The sequence below is a fragment of the Acanthisitta chloris genome, unplaced genomic scaffold (assembly GCF_000695815.1).
Source record: "Acanthisitta chloris isolate BGI_N310 unplaced genomic scaffold, ASM69581v1 scaffold10657, whole genome shotgun sequence".
Classification (NCBI taxonomy): domain Eukaryota; kingdom Metazoa; phylum Chordata; class Aves; order Passeriformes; family Acanthisittidae; genus Acanthisitta; species Acanthisitta chloris.
The window spans coordinates 29,005-51,282 of record NW_008683237.1 but is presented as its reverse complement, the minus strand read 5'-3'; the positions used below and the strand labels follow the sequence as shown (position 1 = coordinate 51,282).

Sequence of the window (22,278 nt, the reverse complement as noted above, 5' to 3'; positions counted from 1 at the left end):
GCACCTCCCCTGTGAAGACAGGCTGAGGAAGTTGGGGCTGTTCAGCCTGGAGAAGAGAAGGTTGCATGGAGACCTCATAGCAGCCTCTGCTATCTGAAGGGGCTACAGTAGAGCCAGAGAGGGACTCTTTGTTAGGAACTGCAGTGAAAGGACAAGGGGTAATGGATTCAAACTGAAGGAGGGGAAATTTAGGCTAGATGTTAGGAAGAAGTTTTTTACTGTGAGGGTGGTGAGACACTGGAACAGGCCACCCAGGGAAGTAGTAGATGCCTCTTTGCTCCTGGCAGTGTTCAAAGATAGGCTGGATGAGACCTTGAACAACCTGGTCTAGTGGGGAGGTGTTCCTGCCCGTGGCAGGGGGTTGTGACTAGATGATATGTAAGGTCCATTCCAACCCCTAAAATCCTACAATTTTATGATTCTTTCTGTTGCAGCTCTGTGCCTGGTCACCTGCCTGCCCTGAGCTGCTGTGACAATCTCTCCCCTGTGTCCCAACCACTCCTTCCTCCTGGCCCTCCTTATCTCCTCACCTTCCCCTTAGTCTGTACAATCTCCTCAACCCTCCACTCTCACTGTTAGATTATTACTATAGTACTTGGTAAATAACACAGCAGATAATAGCTATTTACGAATTCAGCACACATTTCCATAATTTACATGAATAAAGCTTGAATTCCATTGTGAAACACCAGCACCTTATCATGTGTGCCTCAGCCAACTGTTAAAAGCACCATAAGCAGGAACTTCCATCCCATTAAAATTGCACAGTTATTATGAGAAATGTGGTTGGGTAGTCATCTCCTGCATCAGACAGGATGCTTGCCTAGGGGATTCCCATCACTGCTCTTCCCTGCTCACTGCTGGGGAACAATTGCCCGTTTTTTCTCTCTCCTCATCCTATTCTTTCCTAAAGTAACTGAAGGTAATGTCTGCCATCAACTTCAGACTCTGTCAGTGAAGCTTTGTCAGACTATCTTGACTTTCTCAGTGCAACAGCATGAAAATATTTGAGGCTGCTACGTATAAAAATTACATTGTACCTAAGTCTTTGGAATATAGAAATAAATGTCAAGCTTCTTATTGACAGATTGTAGCCAGTAATTCCTGCCCATAATGTGAAAAAGCTGATGTTAAGAAATAATTTGACAAAATGAAATACATGATTTCCAGAAAAATGAAACTTTCCAATTGCCCTAAACCAAGCTATAATTTTGCTTTACTATTTTAATGGCTGTTCTTCCCCCAGTTCAAAAAATAAATCCATAAAAAATGCAAACATGAGGGAACTGAGTTTTAATAAGACATAAAGAAAAAGCCACTGATGTATAGGTTGTTACCTAACAGCTCTTTGACTATGGAAACAAATACATTGGTTCAGGTGCTAGTAATGAGACTTGCAAGAGTTATAGAAAAGTTAATTGAATATGACCAATGGGGAAGATAGAAGAGAAGCAGTCAACACATAATTATGAACTTTGAAGAGCATTCATTCATTCTGATTAAAACTAAAAAAAAAAAATCTTCTTCTTTTGTTGTAGGAAGGCCTTTAATTTAGTCAAATTCCTTTTTCAATTGGAAGCTTAAAGAGATACAGATTTGAGGTCAAAGTAAAAGATATCTTCTTCAGTAATCTCTTAAATTTGTAGTCACTGCTTAAACTGCACATTTACCTTTCAACACCACACATGAAAAGTCATCTTTTGTATTACAATATAGTGCCTTAATCAAAACACTAGGTCAAAATCAGGTTTCAAAAATTTTCAGGATAGATGCTAAAGCATTTAGCTTATTTGAATCATGAAACCAAATTAAAATCCACATGTTGCATGAATGTTTAATATCCAAACAGTTTATTTTCTTTTCAATGGTAAATACTTAGAGGCATTGTAATCTAACAAGGAAGTTCAATCCCAAAAAACTGCACTGTATCTTGTACTGCATACTTTACTAACCTTGTCTTCTTTTCTTTTTTGCCAACTGTATTTATTGGACTGAAAGTAATTTAAGAAAGTCAATTAAGGTCTAGGGATCAGTCATAGTAGAATATCTCCTGGTCACTCCCTCAGGCTACTCTTAAAACCGCTACCAAATGTTTCTCAATTGATTTGGAGCTACAAATCTTCTTTGGTTAGCTTAGGAGAATCATTTTATATGCCAGGTTCAGTGCCTGGATAATCCCCGGACTATCATCAAAAAGTTAATAGGGAACACCAGGAAATGTGACAAAAATTGTTAGAAGTTAAGGAACTATTCAAGTAGGTTCTGCATTTAATTTCCCAAAGATTTCTTCTTTCTATTAAATACAGGCCACACTACCTTCTGTTTAACATGTCTAGATAGCCAATGTTACATTCCCAATCTTTGAGACTCTGAAAATGACACTCAATTCTGCTGTTACACTCTGGCAGGATATTTTTTACCTGGGTCTAGTCAGATGAAAGTACTACCATCTTCCTGAAAGAGAGCAAAATTTTTTAAAAATGCACACTTTGGAATTACTAAATTCATCACTTTTGCCAGCTCTGTAGCTACTTCTTCAACCCAAATATTTCTAAACATAACAGATCAGGAAATGATGGATGCTTTAGCTACTTTAATAATAACGGGGGAAAAAAACAGTCAAAAAGCTTTTTTAAAGAACAAATAGTACATTATAGAAGAGCCTATTTTCTAAACTTGCCAGATTTAATGACAGAACACCAAAACACACTGCAGCTGACAGAAGGCCAAAATCCTCTGCACTACATCCATTTAAGATCTGATATGTACACTGAAACTCAAGAAAGTCCTAAGAATGTGTCAATTGTTTGATCTTTTTAAACTGAGCCTTGGAATCTAGGAAGACAGAAAATATGAAACACGATCAGATAATGAATGTAATTTAAAATTAATATGGAGCACTGCACTATAGCTTTCTATCTCTAGGATGTTATCAATCAATAAATATGCATTTAGATTAATAATTTGTTGTTCAAACAACCCTTTAGTATGTAAGGTTAATGTCTGCTACATTACTCCTCTTTAAAAAGCTGAACACTAATGTTTTTAATTTACCATGTAGCAAAACAGAGAAAATAGTTTTCTTGCTAGAATTTCTTGCTAGAATGAACTTTCAATTACATGTTTAGGAAGAGTTATTCTTTTAATTTTTATTTCATAATCTAGCATTACCAACCTAGTAACAAAAGAAAACATACTATATCTTCTTTTCTTTTCTTAGTATACAAACCATTTTGTTAAATTGTTAAATTTCAAATCATATCATCAGTCTTATCTACATTAAAAGCAGATATCAATCAGCACGACTCAATTATTTTGGTTAACTGAAATACTTACACTTCTGTATTTGACAATATATTCCAGTATGGGGGCACCTCCATCATCTTGTTTAGTTATGCTAAGTTTAAAACTCTTGCCACTTTCTGGTTGCCCATGAATTGAAGGGGGGCTTGGCTCCCCTAAACAAGGAAAAAAACTCCAGTACATAAGAATAATTCAGCAGTAAGATGAGTCTTAAATTACAACTGGGAACTTGTCCATAATATCATTAATCACAATCTTAAAATCAATATGATCCTCTCAGGCACTGCAGAATAGCCATAAAAGAGTGTTAAATATTTAGTTTAATGTTCTAATGTAGATTCCTCATACAAGGAAGCAAAATCATGTGATATACAAAAGAAATAATTGTTTCTTTGAGACTTTTCAATTTTTGACACTTTCAAACATAATTTTCTTCAGAAACATTTTAGCCTTCAATTCAGCAAGTCTGGTAAGCTGCTACTCACACTGATGATTAAGGGTAATGCTATATTACAGGTAAGCATGAGCTTTAGTCCCAAGTGTGAGATCTAAATTGCAATATGATTTTTAATTTATAGCAAATTTCCTCTCCAATAAATGTGCTAAGGCAAATTAGGTACTTTAAGATTAGTCAATATCAACAATAAATGTAAATAATAAGATTTCCAAACTCAAATCAATTTTCTTTGTAATGAAAAGGAAAAAAAAAAAGCATTGTTAAACATATAATCAAAAGGTTATTAGCAGATCAAGCCACTTGGCTAGTCAAAATTAATTATAATTTCTTTATGCAATGCCTATTATAAAGTTTTAAAACAGATCCTAAATGTATATGTCATACTGAGATGTCTTAACTTCAAAATCCACAGTCACCCAGAGAGATACAGTTCCTTTAGAAATAATTATATTATTTATGCTTATCCCTTATCAAAGTAAAGATAAACTGACTTAAATCTCAACACAAAATTTGCCGAGCTTTCTATCATATAACATATATATAACCTCTACCCGTTCCTGCCATTCTTCCATTAGGTATGCTGGTCCATAAGAATAGCAGCAAATTTTTTATTTGTCATTTAATATATTTAGAATATGTATATGCTTCTATGAAAAATAGATTTATTTAAAAGCTGCCAAGTTACTGATTTGGGACAGAAGAAATGTATCAGAAAGAACATAACATAATATAGTAATAGAAATATTTTGTGTTCTTTGTAGCTGCATGACTTTTATTGTTCATTCCCTTAGGGCTGGTATTAACTACACTGAGTAATGTGCTACTCAGGAAACAGTTCAGTTGCAAGAGATTTATGAGAGACTGGTCTAGCAATAGTTGCTGATGTATTTCAATATGTCTGTTTGATTACAATACACTGCAATATGGTAGTGCCTTTATTTTTCTTTATATTTTATTTACCTGTTGTTTCTATTGAAAGCGAATTTGAGAAAAATATTTTTTATTAGCCCTTAATATTAAAATCTGAATTTCTTGCCTAAAGTTACTGCAAATATGGAATTGGATTTGCAGCATTTATAATTTGCATGTAATTATAGTTACAGCAATTATGTCTCTTTCTGCTTGAGGCTTCATAATTGCAAACCAGTGCTAGCGTGTTTAGATGAAGAAATGTCTCCAGAAATGGCCAGTTCATTTCTCACAGATCTTCATAATACCCTGATTGTAAATGTGAAAAAGTCCTTAATCTAATATTGCTCATGGTTTGTGCTTTTGCATATAGACCAAAGATTTTTCTGAGTCTTAAAAATGCAGGTAATATGATAAATTCTCCCATTGAAGTTCATTCATACTTCTTGGAAGGGAAGAGTAAGAGGAACAAAACATGATTTCTGAGAAACAATGTAAAGACTGGTGTTAGACACTAAGGAGTAGCGTATAAATATAAAATATATTCTCTATAGTGAATCATAATTCAAATTACTAGTCATCTAGAGATAAAATATTCTAATAATAGTTTTTATTTAATAGCACAAATATTACTTACGGACAGGTAAGGTCTGAAAGATCTCGATTTTGCTATACTCTCCTTGTCCTTTTCCATTTACAGCAGCTACTTTGATTTCATATGTTGTATTTGGTTCCAAATTGCTGAGAACAACCATTGCTAAAGGAAAGGAAAACAAAAAAACCCACAAAATTTAATGAGCCAATAAATTAAAAAGAAAGGTCAGGCATAAGTTGTTTGCTTCACTTGCAATTTAACGAGTCTCATTTTCTAATAATACAATTGTTTCAAACTTAGCTTTCTTGTTTAGTGGTAATTGCCCCTTTTCTTCATCTGCATAAAATAATTGTTGTGACTGAGCAAGTTATGCTTCTGAAAGAATGTAATGTCATATTACAGAAGTCATAGGCAAGAAAGACCTTGATGGGGATCAATATTTTATGGTCAGACTGTGAGCACAGTGTATTAGGTATGCTTGGCCAGGGTTTGGTAGCAGGGTTGGGGAGACTACAGGGGTGGCTTCTTTGAGAAACTCCTAAAAGCTTCCTCCATGTCCAACTGAGCCAATGCCAGCCAGATCCAAGATGGACCCACTGCTGGCCAAGGCCAAAACAATCAGAAAAGGTAGCAGCACATCTGTGATAACATATTAAAGAAGGAATAACGTTATTGCACAGATGTAATTGTGCTCAGAGAAGAGAGAAATGAGAATATGTGAGGGGAACAACTATGCAGACACCAAGATCAGTGCAGAAGGAGGGAGAGGAGGTACTCCAGGTGCTGGAGCAGAGAGTCCCCTGCAGCCTGTGGTGCAGCCCATGGTGAGACAGCTGTGCCCCTGCAGCCCATGGACACCTACGGCAGAGCAGAGATCCACCTGCAGCCCATGGAGGAGACCCTTGCCAGTGCAGGTGGATGCCCAAAAGAAGGCTGTGACCCCAGTGGAGGTCTATGCTGGAGCAGGCTCCTGGTAGGACCTGTGGAGCTGTGGAGAGAGGAACCAACACCAGAGCAGGTTTTCTGGCAGGACTTGTGACCCCATGGGGGACTCATGCTGAATGAGGCTGCTCCTGAAAGACTTCATCCCATGGAAAGGGACCCACATTGGAGCAATTTGTGAAGAACTGTAGCCCATGGGAAGGACTCATGCTGGAGCAGTTCATGGAGGACTGTCTTCCATAGCAGGGATGCTGGAACAGGGGAAGGACTCCTCTCCCTCAGCAGTGGCAGAAACAATTTATGACGAAATGATTGTAACCTCCATTCCCTGTCTCTCTGCACCACTGTGGGGGGAGGAGGTAGCGACGGGAAACAGGGAGATGTGGGGGGAAGATGTCTTTAAGATCTCTTTTACTTCTCATTATCCTGTTCTGATTTTGCCTGATAATAAATTCAGTTAAGTTCCCCAAGGCCATTCTGCTTTGCTTGTGATGGTAATAGACGAGTGATCTCTCCCTGTCCTAATATCAACTCATGAGACTTTTGTTACATTTTCTCTCCCCTGTCCAGATGCAAAGGGGATTGACAGAGCAGCTTTTGTCGGTGCCTGGCATCCAGCCGGAGCCCACTCACCACACATAGGAGACATGAATCTGGAAAAAAAGTTACAGAATTTTCTTTCCTGCTAGCTGGCAACAGACATCTAATGCATGTTCAAGCCACCTTCATACAGTTCATAACTTGCCATTTTTTCCTTCATGGAGAGCAGTATCAGCTATCCTTGGTTTACACTCCAAGGCGCAGTTAGGGGTGAATTTCTGATGCTATGGTCTGCCAGTTCCACAATGTATTCAAGGCCTAAAATGGATGCAACTCAGATGGACTCAACTAGAAGCACAGCAGCATTTGTCTTACCCAGCAAAGCAGGGGCTGTATTATTTTACAAGAGGATATAGAAATGGAATGTTTCAAGACAGAGCCAGTAGTGTCTTTCTCAGGCTCTAGGAAGCCTAGTTTTTTGTATTACAGAGGAATATTTTTATAGTTGCTTTAGGGCTGCTTTTCATATTATATATATAATGAAAGTATAATTATTTCTGCCTGTACTCTTTGTTATACTTTTGAGTCCAGATATATTAAAATTTCTATTTCTTTAGTTTCTGCTGCAGTCAAAAAAAGTTCCCATTATACAGGGAGCTAAAGAGATTTTATGAATTTGGAAAACCAGTAACTTTTACATTTCATACTCTATTATGAGCACTTTGCATAATTTATCATTGAAATATGGTAACTGCTTTCTCATAAACATAACAGGACAGTTGTAAGTCTTCCAGCACCTTTTAGCTTTATCATTTCATGAGATTTAAAGATATCAGACTTCTAAGTATAACCATGTCATGAAAAAATACAGTACTATCATGAGAATAAGAACAGAATTTGGAAAAGGATTATGATATATAACATTCAATTCTCTTAAGATGAAATTTAAAAACTAAACCAAGTTGTAGCAGTGTTTGACTTGCCTTCCAGCCATGATTACTTTCCAAGGCTGATTAATTTCACTTAAAATAAACCTTAGGGCATAGTGAAAATTACTGTAATCGTAAATGCTTTCAAAATTTAAACAACGTAAAAGCATAACTATGAGTTTACATTTAATAAAATGCAAATTTGTTAACTGCATGAAACCTAAGGATCTGATTCTATAAACACTTGAGCAACTCCTGGGGCCTATAAAAATGAATAAAATGACTCATCTAGATCAGAATACTTTATGTACTCCAGCTGTAAAAGAAACTTTAGAATAATTATATAAGATCAAGACTGTCCCTCAATACGTAACAGAAGTGCAGGTTTGAAGAGTAATCTAAGAGTAGTGAAACTTTTACTGCTTGTCAAAAGTTTCATGTTTTTGGAATTGGTTAAGAATGGAAGAAAATACTTCATAAACCAGTCAATTTTTTTAAGGTATGTATCTGCCATTTAAGTTTAAAATCAGCTTATTCATCTTTCCATATATAAAAGTTTATATTCTGAAAGAAATATAGTACTTTCCCTTTTAGTATATAAATGTGAAAAAAATTGGTACACTGCATATGCGTACGTTATGCCATTGGTATATTCAGTGATGTAGATCAAGTTCCAAATATACTGAAAGTGAAATGCATTTATTGCTTTCAGAATATGATTTGAAATTTTTCAGTGTTTTTTTACCTGTCCTATTTATCTGCTTTTGCTTTGATAATTTCCTCCTAATCACAGTATCTGCATGTTTAAGCTGAAGATTTCCATTTTGTTGACAGAATTTGGTGGGATTATACACATAGTGACTAGTTAGATTGAGGAGTAAGTTTCAAAGAAATACTCCAAAGAGGGAAAACCAGAACATTCTCTTGTGAACTCTGCAAATTAACCAAATGAACCGATGTAAGTTAATTAATAAATTAACATGATGCTCAGATCTTAGTGTAAGATGATAGACAGGGAGGCTGCAAGTCACAAGGTATCCTTGGAGGAGATCATGACACATGAAGTTACCAGTTATTTTGGTTTTGGATAATACACTATATAGAAAGGTTAGAACAAAATTATAAACATTTTTTTTTAACAAGGTGTGCCAGGAGCATTGGATTTTTTTTTAAAAACTTCACTGAGTAGACTTTAAAAAGAAACACAGCAACAAAACAGAATGAAACCTCATTGGATATTAAAAAAATCAGTTAAACCTGTTCTGTGACAACAATCCTAAAGTTTAAGTAACACTAAAAATAAAGTCCTTATTTTTTGTTTTACACATTCTTGTAATATTCAAGCAAATATAAAACATTAGAAAAATAAATGCACAGGAACAAACTGCACAAAAATATATTGGCTAGACAAAAATGCAGAACTCCATACTATTTAAAATACAGTGTGCAAGCATTTCAGCTAGAAAAGTTCATTTCATTGTCATAGAATTTTAACTGCTGTCAAGATGAACCATGGGAAAACAACATCTGACATAAGATTTGCTGTGAAATAAATTGTACCATAAATCCAAGTCAGTAAAACCAAAACAAAATTCTCCGGCTGCATTTCTGGTCCAGGGTAGGCTGTTTATGTTACTTTATTACAGTAGGAAAATGTCTGGCATATTAAATGACCTTTTCAGTGAAGTAATCTTCCTCAGAAACCTTCTAAGGACTGTGATATATTACACAAACCATCACCAAAGCCAAGAAGGTTAGGGGAACTAATAGTACAGTTACACTACATTAATCCCGAAGTAGACCTTATATGAGGTTAATTAACAGAAATATCACATCACTGCATTGTTCTCATTGGAGAGCTCTCTGCTGCATAGAACAATTTTCTCTCAGTTCCGAATTCAATCCTTGATGATGTCAGATCTAAATAAAGGAGTATAGAAATGTATTTTGAAATAAAGTAGCTGAGATATCATTGCTAAAATATCATCTTCACTCATATATATATGAGATAGTGTGAAATTTCTGTCAAAGAGGCATTACAAATTTGAGGATGGATTTTTCTTTAGAGTGAATCTGTATTACTACAGAGACCGAATGCAGACTGAATACAGTGTACATTAATAAGTGCAGTTTCGATTTAACAGCATTTTGCTGCACCTTTTATTCATTATCTTACTTCTCTCAAGGAAAAAACGAGTCCCCTGGAAATACTTGAATGTCTTTCAGAAGAAAAAAAATTGATAGCATTTTTATGAAGCTTAAACAGGTTTCAATTTGTGATGAAGATTCATGTTCTTTTAAGGAGAGAAGAAAGAGACATGGGAAGAGAGCAGTGAGGAACCTATAGTAGCAGCACATGTGAGAAGAGCAGTGAGGAACCTATGATAGTAAAGCATTAAGGTTCTGTACAAATGTCTGAGACTTGTAGATGTCACAGAACATGAGAAGCTTCTCCCAAAATTTGTCTGCTTGGAATAAGCAACATTGTTTTGTTTATTGCATGTGTTTGCACAGTAGGAGGAAGAATATAAAAACTCTTTTCTAGCTAAACCTCACAGTTAGCTCATAGAAATATTGACAAAATTAAGTTAGAAGTTGCCATGGGGGGAGAAATACAGGAGAAAAAACCCCAAGCCACATAAAAAAGGGTTTTGCTACACAATAAACAAAATGTTCATTCATATGCAGAAACAGCCAGACCGTCTCAGTTCCATCTGTCTGCCTGACCCAAATAACAATTAATTTCATAAATACTGATTCAAGCATCTGGCTATAAATGTCGGAATTCAACTAACACAAATAAATGAACTTTAATAATGAAAATATTTCAAGTTGCATATTATATGAAAAAACCCCATAATGACAGCAAATCCTACTGCCAGTGAAATCATTGGCCTAAATGTCATTAATACATACGGAGATAATATCAAGCCTTCGGTCATTCCCTAAAATGTATACACAAAAACAAATGCAGCCATTTCAAAAATCAGATGGAATGGCTCTGTTGGGAATTTCCATCATTCTTTGTACTAAAATGTAGAATTATTACATTATTTTGGAATAAAAGGTGTGGTGGTTTAATTAACTGTGAATACAAAAAAATACCTATGAATAGACATAGAGTGTAGTAGATCAGGTATAATTAACTTAATCTAATGTTCACTAACATGAATAATTTCTTTACAAAATAATTTTCAGTAGCTGATATTAAAAATGCGTTTGGTGAAGATGGTTTAAATATTTTGTGTACAACCACTAAAATACAATTACTGTGCTAAGTTCCTTTTACTTGTATTTTTAATTTTTATTGGGGTTGGATTCTGAGATGTCACTATACAAATTGAACCAAAAGTAGCATGCCCATCCTAGAGTCATTCAGGGGATTTTTTTTGATAACTATTTCTATTGAAGTAAACCTCATAAGAAACGATTAAATCATCTGTGGGACAATTATAGCTAGAAAGTGCACAGTGCTAAAAACTAATGAAAAAGTTAAAAGCAGAAGTGTAATCCAAAGCACTTATAAAAGAGAAAATTTGTGGATTGACAACAATATGGGTTTTGTCATGCAACAAACTTCAGGTGTAACAACAAATAGATTTTCTGTCGAGGTTAATTTTCTAGTTTATTTATTTTAAAAGCACCCTTTATTCAACCTGTATTTTCTCAAAATAATAGCAAAGCACATAGTTCAGGAAAAAATCCTAGGAGAAAAATTCCTGAAACAAAAGCAATTAACTAAGATAGATCACTCTAACAGCAAACTCTTTCCATAACCTTATTCAGAACAGAAAGATCCTTGCACAAACTGCATAGCAAATAACTCATTTATGCAAACCACTGTTAAGAAAAATGAAAAAATCACTAAAGTATGTCATATTTTTAGGCTGTAGACTTACAAAGTTATTTGTACTCCCAGCGAAAAAGAGACGATACCATCTTGATATCTTCCTCACATTTTTCTGTTATATCAATTTGACAATAACATAGACTATTTTATGAACAAATTCTGCTACTTTACTCATTAGAATAATAGAATTATAGAATCAACCAGGTTGGAAGAGACCTCAAGGATCACTGAGTCCAACCCTAACATCGTTACTAGCCCATGGCACTAAGTGCCACATCCAGTCTCATCTTGAAAACCTCCAGGGATGGTGAATCCAGCACCTCCCTGGGCAGCCCATTCCAATGCCTGACTACTCTCTCTGTAAAAAATCTCTTTCTAATATCCAGCCTAAACCTCTCCTGGCAGAGCTTGAGTCTGTGCACATCAATCATCTATCCTACCAACAATCCTGTGCAACTAGGATCTAGATTTGATTGGTTTTGTTTCTCACCACCACTGAAATGGAATTTTATTTCAAATCCACATTTTAACGCCAAATTAAACTAACTTTACTTTTATCCTCTAGCTGTCTGGAATGCTTTGTACTTCTCCACTGGTTTCAGTATGTAGCAAAGTCCTTTTGGATCACGCTCAAAACATGTCTTGCTAATTACAAATAGTTCCCTTATGTATCTGTAGCTCAATTGTTTGCTAACTAATGTTTTCTTAGCTGCTATTTTCTCTGGTTCACTTAAGAGGCAGATAACTTGCCTAACAATATATCCTAACTCAAAGGATAGGAATGTATACAGCCAATTCTCCTTGGTTACAGTATTCCATCCCAGTATAAATCCTAAGAGAGTTTTCTCCTTACTTTCATCCCTTGTAATTTCTGCTTCTTGTATAGTAAATAAGTATCTGTTATGTAGTTATTAATTTAAATCTGCCTACCACAAGCAAGCTCTATTCTTCCTGTTCTTATATTTGGTCTTTCTTTCCCTTGAAAAGGTTTGAAGATATTTACACATCCTTAATCTGATGTGTGTGTAAGGTTGGATAGGTTAGGAGAAGAAACTATAAATACTAGAAAACTGTATTATTTGTAATTAGAATGTTTTTAGTGCATTTTTAGAAAAACTAAACTTTCCATAATTATAAATTGCCAAAATTTCTTGAAGAACATACGAGCCTTCACTATTAATTTCAGCTTGCTATTCTTGTTCTCCACACAGAAACCTTCTAAAAATAACAAATGAGAATTTATAAATATACAAGGAGAATGTATAAGTAATGGATATACTGACTACCCATAAAATAATACTAAATTTCCTGATTTTTCTCATCACCACACTAAAACTGATGTAGGCAAATTGTCAGAATTTTCTTTACTCTTTGATTCCTTTAATTTTTATATATTCTTATATAACCCAACACTGCTCCCCCAGTCAGCCTCCCTTTCTTCAGATTTGACACCATAATGCTTTTATAATCAATTGTTTCTGTATTGGCCTTTTGTAAATGTCTTCTGTTGCTATTCTGATTACATTCTATTTAACTGTAATGTACACAAACACAGTGGGAGCTGGTTTAATTTTTTTGAAGAAGTATCTTACAAAATTATATTTTTCGCATCAGAGAACAAAGCCAAATGCTTTTTATCATGCTAACAGGATGTGTTTCTTTCCCTCCTCAGTAATAATACATATTAAAACAGAGATACTCAAAGCTTTATGGAGTATTAAGATGACACTTTTATGAAGAAAAAGAAAAAAAGTCAAACCAGTCCCCCAAGCCTCCCTTTCTACCCCTTTCATCAAGTTTTTAGCTTAAAATTTCCTATACTTCCTTTATGATGACCAAGCCAAGCGCTTAATACCAAGTCTTTGAACATGCAGTCAACTTCCATAAAAGGCACTTGTACATATAAAACAAAAGGGAAATGGAGGGGAAGGAACAGAAAAGGGATAAGAGAGAAGGAAATGGATGAGGAAAGAGAGGAGAAAAAAAGAATGGACTATGAAAAACTTACTAGGTACCTCTATATTTATAGTTCAGGAGAGAAAGTCCTTGAAAATGTTGATATTCCCTGTGAGAAGATCTTGCTAAGCTAAACAAAGCCATACTGAATGAATCAATTCTTTACACAATTCAATAGGCTAAAATGGAAATACATATTGAGTTTTAAAACCACTATTTAAATGCATTTCAAAAACAAATGCTCTTTGAATAACAAAAGCTTTAAAATTTCAAGTCTTCTCCCAGAACTTATCAGACCTTTATTTTATTTATTCAATAAATAAGTCTTTTAGAAATAGTTTTTTAGTAATAATTTGTTTGTTTGTTTGTTTTGGGTTTTTTTGTGCATAGGATTATCAGAGTTCTGAAGTGTTGCAATTTATTTGATGATAAACTAAACAACTTTCATTGATGGCTAATCATTTGTTATCCTAAAATTTAGAAGCATTAACTTGCATCTGTCTAAATTCTGAAAATTACTCTCCTGGAGACTGGTGAACTTTGGCACAGTCCTTAGAAGAACTGATAACATGCCTGTAGTTTACAACACACCACCCAAATCCCAGCTCTCTAATTCAGCTGAAGGAAAAATAGCTACAGCAGCAGAGAGTACAAAATCCCATCTGGCTAACCCTGTTCATCAATATTTACCTATGCAGGCACCAAGATGCCCTATAGAAATCCTGATTAGATCAAACATAACTGTAGGTCTTTGGAGCAAGTGTGAAAGAATCTTTCTGGTCCAGCTGAAAGGCTTATGTAGGAACAGCTACATGCAGCAGGCCAACACATCTAGACAGGGATGCATAGCTCAATGCTACCAGCATGACAGGCTGCCTACTTGGAGCCAGCAGATTGAGGGAAGTTTATTTCCCACTTTAATTGATACTGGTAGGGACAAACCTGGGATTGTGTGTCCTTGAACAAAAAGAAACCAGATAGGGTCCAGCAGAGAGCTGGAAACAATTCTAGGCCATTGAATATACCTGAACTTCCATTTGCAATGTAAACACATAAAGACAATAGAATTAAGTCTTCTAAGTAATTAATGCTTTATTGTGTGAACATACAATATTATGATATGTAACAAGGGAATCACCATGTTAATGTCATTGCAGAAGGGTCATGTGATTTCCAACTCTGGAACATGCAAAGCAGGAGGGAAAAAACATTCTACTTGCTCTGTTAGTCAATGCAGGAGCTGACAGAAACCTAAACACCACTTGAAGTAAGAATAAACCAGCTTGTGACTGCTATCGTCAAAGATGTTATCCTCATGGTGACAAGCAAAGGGACTAAAACATGAACACAAATGTGTCTTTCATGATGTTCTCTACAGTGCAAAAGGAAAGATCTCAACACTGACATGAATGATGATTTCAAGAACTGCTATTTTGCTTCTCACGTGCAATAGTTTTGCTTCATAACTTTTTCTTTCTCCCCCCAGCCTACTCCTGATTACTATACTTTATTTCCTACCAATGAAGAAAGAGATGAGGATGGAGGAAAAAAGGCTATTAAAAGGAAATTAATTTAATGAAACTGTGAAATTTAATACAGATAGGGCCACAATATCTCTCTGCTGCTCATGGTTGTATGGGGCAAAAGAACTCTATTTATAACTGCTCTGTCATTCAATGACCTTGAAAATGCTTCTGGAATACTCTGTCATCCAGGAACAATTTTCTGGTTTGCATTACAAAATACAGCAGAAGTTTACATACACATAAATATTCCATAAATGTACTTTACCTTTTTTCTAAGCAGACTGGTAACAAAAAGTAAATGTGGATGAATAAAAGACAGATTTCAAAGGCACAATTTGCAGCTGCACCATGCACACCATTTATCAGTTATTCATATCCAATACTGCACTGCATCACTCTTTACTTAACAAGATTTAGCAAGCCTGATCAGCAAGACCTTTCCGTCATATCAACATGCTCTCTGCAAATTTACTTGAGTGTGCCATGATGAAAAGCCTGAAAGGTCTAAGTAGGGAGTACCCAGAAGTTATCACAACAGAGGAGCACCAGGTGAAATACATTTGGAATAACTGATTCTCCATTTAATTTCTTATTAAAATATTTAACACATACTTCCTTCAATGAAAGTATCTTGCATTTGTTCAGGATTGTAAACAATCCTGATTACATTTTGCAACAAGCCTTGACTGTCTGACTAAAAGCAATTACAACCACAGAATTAAAAGCTATTGAAAAAAAAAAGAGTAACTTCAGATATTGCAAATGGTTATATGTCCATAACACTCAATTTTTTTTAGTTATGAACTCATGCTGTGCAGTAAATTGTCTGGATTTTCTTCAGTTCTCATGATATTTTATTCACCTTTGAATGTGAAAAGTACATCTCATTCTTCTGATGTCTCAGGTCTGTATAAAAACCTGAAATATTTAAACATATTTTTCCCTTTACACTTCTCGCTTTCCAGTCTCTCTAATCCATCCATGTAATTTAGTTTAAGACATTTATTTACAGTTCAACCTTTCCATCCACATGAGACATTTACAGCAAAGATTAAGCTGGATGGAGGCCAAAAATAGTATAGAGACAGAATTAGAGGGCTGTATAACTCTCTTACATGCAGGCACATACACAAATTGGATGAAGAGTCCTACCATTTAATTGTAATCTATACTGTTTGTAAAATGGAATCCATTCTTTCACTTTTTTTTTTTTAAATTACAACTTGTCATAGAAAATTGTACTGTCAAATTCCATCATGCCATTTTATCCCAATGATTCAGAATTTTTTTTTTAAAATTAAGGTATTTTTTCATATTATTTGTATTGCATCTTATATAACTATAGCTTTAAAACATATATATGCCACTCCTGCATTCTTGTAATTTCAAAGCTGTTTCGAGAAAATTGTTTTTTAATTAAACTAAATATCCAGTTCCTTTCAGAAAGAAAAAGAAACCATCCCATGATTTTAGGCTTACCAATAGTATGGTCAGTATATTAACTTACAACAGGATGTAGAGACCTAGAGAACTTGCATTAGGCCTGAGTCTAATGCAGGAATGAACAACAAACTCTTTTTTACAATTTCTCAATTATTGCCTATTAAAAACAGATTATGTTTCAAATTAAACTACTGATTTCAGTCAATTTGACAATGTGACAATCAATAAGACATAACAGACAAGTTAGGTGTAAAGTGACTACAAATTTCTTGGATTTGGTTTTACAGGGTATTTTCATCCATGTTTTTACTGGTTTTAAACTGCCTGCCTAAAAGTCTGCTACATGAAGAACCAGATTGTAAAGCTGAATTCACAATCCAGAAATGTTTTCTGAATGACTTATGACATCCTTTGACAGGTACAAAAATCTCTGAGACTTCAGGTACTGGTAAATTTTTGGAGAACATAGATGATAGTCCAGAAAGGCATAAACACTCCTCAGGAATGGCAAATGTGATCTTAGAACTTGATGTCATCACAATTCATGTCATATGGAGCCAAATCTGACAGATATGCCAAGTAATTCAATGTCTCCGATACTTAGTAAAGATGTATTTTCCCTCTGGAACAGGATGATTTTTTCTTCTGCTTTTGCAGCTTGCAGTAGAAATTAATGAATTCTGCCTTGAAGATTTTCAATTATGAGAATAATTTTGAATGTGGACTTAGCCTACCGAACTATTTGCAAGTTATATCTGTTTGTGTTTCAAATGATACAGATCTATTCTACTTAATAATTAAACCCATTAATAAAACCATTGACATATGTGAGCTTCATATCTCTCAGGAATCCATTTGAAAGTCTGCCCAGTTTAATGGCAAAGGATTGTTATACTGGGAAACTGTTTCAGTAATCAATGGGGTACATACTTTCATGCTTCAGTACAGGAGAAGCAGCAAGTACAAAGCCTACAACCTAAGAGGTAACACATGAGCATTCTAACTGACCTATTCGATTTCCTCTCAATTACAATAATAAGATACAGTAATTGCTGTATTTTACCATGAGAAAGAATATCTTTTTGCATAATGGTGTTCTGAAACTTCAGCGGAAAAATATGCACTAATTCTTTACTGTGTGGGTGGTGAGGCACAGGCTGCCAAGAGAAGTTGTGGATGTCCCATCCCTGGAAGCATTCAAGCCCAGGTTGGATGGGGCTCTGAGCAACCTGCTCTACTAGAAGGTATCCCCCTGCCCATGGCAGGGGTGGTTGGAACTAGATGGTCTTTAAGGTCCATTTCAATCCAAACCATTCTATGATTCCATGACTCAAGAAAGTTTTAAAGTTTTCTGAAAGAATATCTGTTCATCTAATGTCTATCAAAATCTCTTGCTTAAGGACAGAAAATGAAGTTTAGTAGTTTTTTTCCTGAAAACCTGAACTGCATGGACACACACAAAAAATTTAAAAATCACCATTTTAGTGCTTGGAATGTCATATATATTATGAAAAGTAAAAGAGAAAATGAAATTACCTTATTTTAAATTTTACTAAAAGGATTATAGTAAGAGTTGACTACTTCATGCATGTTTTCTCACTGGTGTAGCCAATTCAAAAGTAAAAAGATAGAGAACCACAAGTTTTAAGTACTTCATCAACACTGGCATGTACATAACTTTAAGGACACAGGTAGAAAAATAGCATCAATACCAAGCATGACACACAGCACAGGAGGTTAAAAACATATCTTGAGTAAGAGAAAATTCTTTCTGTTCTATAATAATCCTAAAAAGCCCAGTTAAATGCATGTGAACAAAGTAGTACAGACAGGACCTTGTTTAAAAAACCCTCATTTCACAAACAAGCCATTAAATATGGAATTTCCATTTAAAAAGACATTCAAAACTCAGGATGAAGCCCCAATAAAACTTTGAAGCTGACCCTGCTGCAACATAGGGGCGTTGGAGCCAATGATCATGAGGTAATTTTCTTTCTAAATTATTCTAAGATTGCAAGAAGTAAATGAAATTTAATGCACTTAGATAAAACAGAAAATGAACAGAACCTGCTGAGATTTGAATTTGAAATTACAAAGAATTACTTACTTCAAATTTGATCTTCAACTTGTCAAGAACCAGAGAGAAAACAAAACTTTACATTGAAAGCAAAGACTAGCATCAGTGCTTGAAGTCTGGTAACTCCTTAATAGCTGAACATGAAATATTAAATTTGTTGGTCTCTCAATTTGCAAGATTAAGGTACTGTACTAACTTGCTTAGTATTTTTTTTCCAAAGAAAAATGCTTTTGATTATCTCTAAATGCTATGCTTGTTTTACAGTTATGTAACAATGTCACTTGCAGTCCACCTATCAAGGATGGACTACACCCTTTTACTTACATAAAGAATGAAGATTTCAACATCTTTTAGGCTGTAATATTTTTCATCCTTTCATTTTGCATTATAATGGGAATTCATGAAAACATTTATATTTAACTGCTTTTTGTGCAGTCTGATTATGCTATCACAAGACTTCAAAAATTATTCTCTCCTCCAATAAAATGTGAAAAAAGTATAAACATATTATGATAAAGAATCTCTGGTTTATTTTCATATTGCTGAATGAAATATATTTACAAATAATACATTTATTATTGAATCATATTATATTTGCTACATTACTTTGTAAAGCTTCTGCTTTCTGCCATCTAAAGAAGAGTCTCTAATATCAAGAGAAAACATTCTTGACCATTAAAATCTAAAGCACAGGAAGAGATTCAAAAAAACACCTTCCATAACATGTTAATTTTCTATATTTTTTGTTCAAGCCCATGTTTTTAGAAATTTATTCATAACTTTAGCTGATAAAATTTTTCTATTGTAGAAATTGTTTTATATTAGTATACTACAATCACCAGATTATAATTTCAGGGATAATTTCACTAGAAGAATAGCCCCTAAAAAATCCCGTGACCTAGAGATGACAGTAAAGTCCAGAGAGTTTAGTTTGTGAGGGTTTTGGTTTGGTTGGTTGGCTTGAGTTTTTTAGTTTGATGGGGGTTTTTTGTAGTGGTGTTTTTTTCTTTGCTGTTTTGTTTGTTTGTTTTTTTTAAAAATAAACAACACAGTCAATTCTGAGGTTTAAGATCCAAAGTTAAGAAGAATGTAAAGTTGTCCTGTTGAGTAGCTACTTGAACTTTAATAAAAATTATGTCAGATTACTCATTTTTTAAGAAAGCAATTTTTAGGGCACCACTAGAGCATCCTTAGATACTACACTTAATTTTATGTCAATATTACTAGTAGGTAATTGCTTTAAGGAAAAAATGCCTTAGGTAAAACCCATAAATTTATTCAAAACAGGTTTTGTACTTTCTTCTACCATTATTTTATGAAGTTTACACATGAATGAAAATGAAAAATACTTTTTCCTTCTAAACTATAATTTTATCCTCCTTTATTATTTTAAAGTGTTTAAGAATAATGTGTTTTGCAAGGTGTAATTGGCAAGATGCAGCAGCTTTGCCATCTCTAAGCTCTGCTATGTGCACTTCTCCAAAGTAATTCTGTGCTACAATTTCGTAACAATTACTGAGGCATTACTACTTTAGCAACTTCCTTAAAAACTCAGGAAACCTAGAATCTTTTTCAAATATTGTTAAACTGAAGAAATTAGTAGACTTGTTTAAGGTCTTCCATATATATTGAGTTTTTACATAAAAGAGTAATACTATTTAGCACTTTAAAATTTAATAGCAAATTTAAAATTTAATAGTAATTAATTTTAAATGTAATTGTAATTACAAATTTAAAATCTATTAATTTAAAATTTCCCCAAACCTTTCCTAAAAATCATAAAAAGCAACAGCTAAAAATTTCCAAACACAAGAAGTTCAGAGGAAGCAAAGGGTGGGTGGGGGGGTTGTGTTTTGCCTGCTTAAATCCCTCAATGTCTATCTCTTCTCTAAGAGAGTGCTAACCATCCACATATGCCATAGATGAATTTCCACAGTAATCTGAATATGGGGCTGGGTCTTTATTGTATTCTTCATGTTGTTCTATCACCAGCAGATTGAGTGGCACTAGAAATGCAGACTGTTTTTCCTTGGTATTTCACTCATATAAATATTTAATGCTTTTAAAAGAAAGATCCAGCTACCTGTAAACTGAAGAAGGCCAAAAAAATGCTTTTTGTATTCCAATTGAACACATCCAAATATTTTCAGAGAGCACATTTTTTTAGGCTTAAGGCACACCACCACAGTGTTTTGGATTTGTGTATAACCTAAGGCCCTTCCTTTACAAATGCATTATTTGCTGCCTGTGAACCAGAATTACTAGTGTCTATAATATTATTAAGACAAATAAAGACCTTGGTGACTTCTCCAGTAGTGTTATACCAGTGCTGCTTCCTGAGGGACTGAAGGGATGTGAAGAACTCAATTTCACATGCTCTAAACTGTTTCTCCTTTGGAAAACTCAATACTGCTTGAAAGAGAAAAATAGCAGAGACTTTATCTTATGAAGTCTTTGCTGATTACTCAGAAACAGATCAGTCAATGCCCTTTCTATAAAAATAAAATTGCACAGAAGATCATGGTAAGGCAATTCTCCCCAGCACAGGTATCTTACACCTTCTCACTGTTTTCTTTGTGCCTACAGAAGAAAGCATGACAAATGCTCTTCACCAGGGGTTATTCCCTTTCTGACAATGGATGGGCAACATCCCATATTCAGGGATTTACCAGCTGTGTGGCTGAAAGGATGCAAACTCTCCTTGGAGAATGAGCTTTCCCATGTCTGTTACTACAAGACTGGTCTGCTTCTTTGCAGTACTGACAGGGTCATAAATGTCTGGGGCCTGAGGGTACTGTTAGTCATGACTGTGCCTACACACCCACCTCACTTTGGGAATTCAGTCCACAAGGAGATCCACTGTAGAGTGAATCTATACAGAGATTTACAGGTAGCCTGCAACAAAACAACTTTCATATTCAGAAGAGCCCCTAACAAATGCAGAAAGATCTAGCTGCCATTTCTTTCCTGATCTCTTGGTGAACTATGACAGTGTTGACTATGACTTTAAATCCCTTAATACTCAGAAGTTGATGTATCAGAATGATTGCTTCACTTTCTGTGCTCTCCTTCAATAGCTGCAATCAGCACAGTCTTTCAGATGAAATCTTCATTATAAAAGACAAAGGGGAGAGAATAGATATTCTTGGCTACAGCTCCAAGGGTCTGTAATTTGATCTGAAAACAGCCCAAACTACTACAAGTTTGAGACAAAAGTCACCTTTAGTTTTCTTTGAAGAAACAAGCAGATGAAGACAATTGCAAGTTGTTTCAGTAGATTTGCATGGAATCCATTTCATACTGCTTAATTGTCCTGAGTAAACTCATTTGTATTTACTGGATAATGATTATGCAAGAAACCCTAACAACTTTGGTAAGCATCTATTATGGTTTTCATATAAACAAAACAATTACAATCTTGCTTGTAAAAGATTTATACATAGCTGTTCAATCATAATCAGATGAAAATTAATGACTTGTTAGCATTATTAGCAATTACTTTCAAAAAGTTTTTGAAACATCTATTAATCATTTATTAACGCTTTATTTATAAAACTTACTTCTGGAGGCACATTTCCATGATGTTTGTTTCTCTTAAAAATGTATTTTTCATTAATTCTATCAGTTTATGGCTGTTCTTTGAGACAATATGAAAACAACTCCCTTAGGTCATAGGAGAGAGGGAGCAGAAGATCCAGTTTTGCCTTGACCATCTATTGGAATTCTAACAGTCTTGCAGGTACAACTTTCT

The 22,278-nt window shown here is 34.6% G+C and overlaps 1 protein-coding gene across 1 annotated transcript in view; it reads right to left on the bottom strand.

Moving 5' to 3' along the window:
* Positions 1-22,278, bottom strand: part of NCAM2 (neural cell adhesion molecule 2) — an 84,555-nt gene that overhangs the window by 36,230 nt on the left and 26,047 nt on the right. Inside the window, exons 5-6 of the mRNA XM_009078854.1 lie at positions 5,307-5,426; positions 3,337-3,458 (exon numbers count right to left, since the gene is read on the bottom strand). Coding sequence (XP_009077102.1) covers positions 3,337-3,458; positions 5,307-5,426 — 242 coding nt within the window. The remainder of the gene's footprint in view (positions 1-3,336; positions 3,459-5,306; positions 5,427-22,278) is intronic.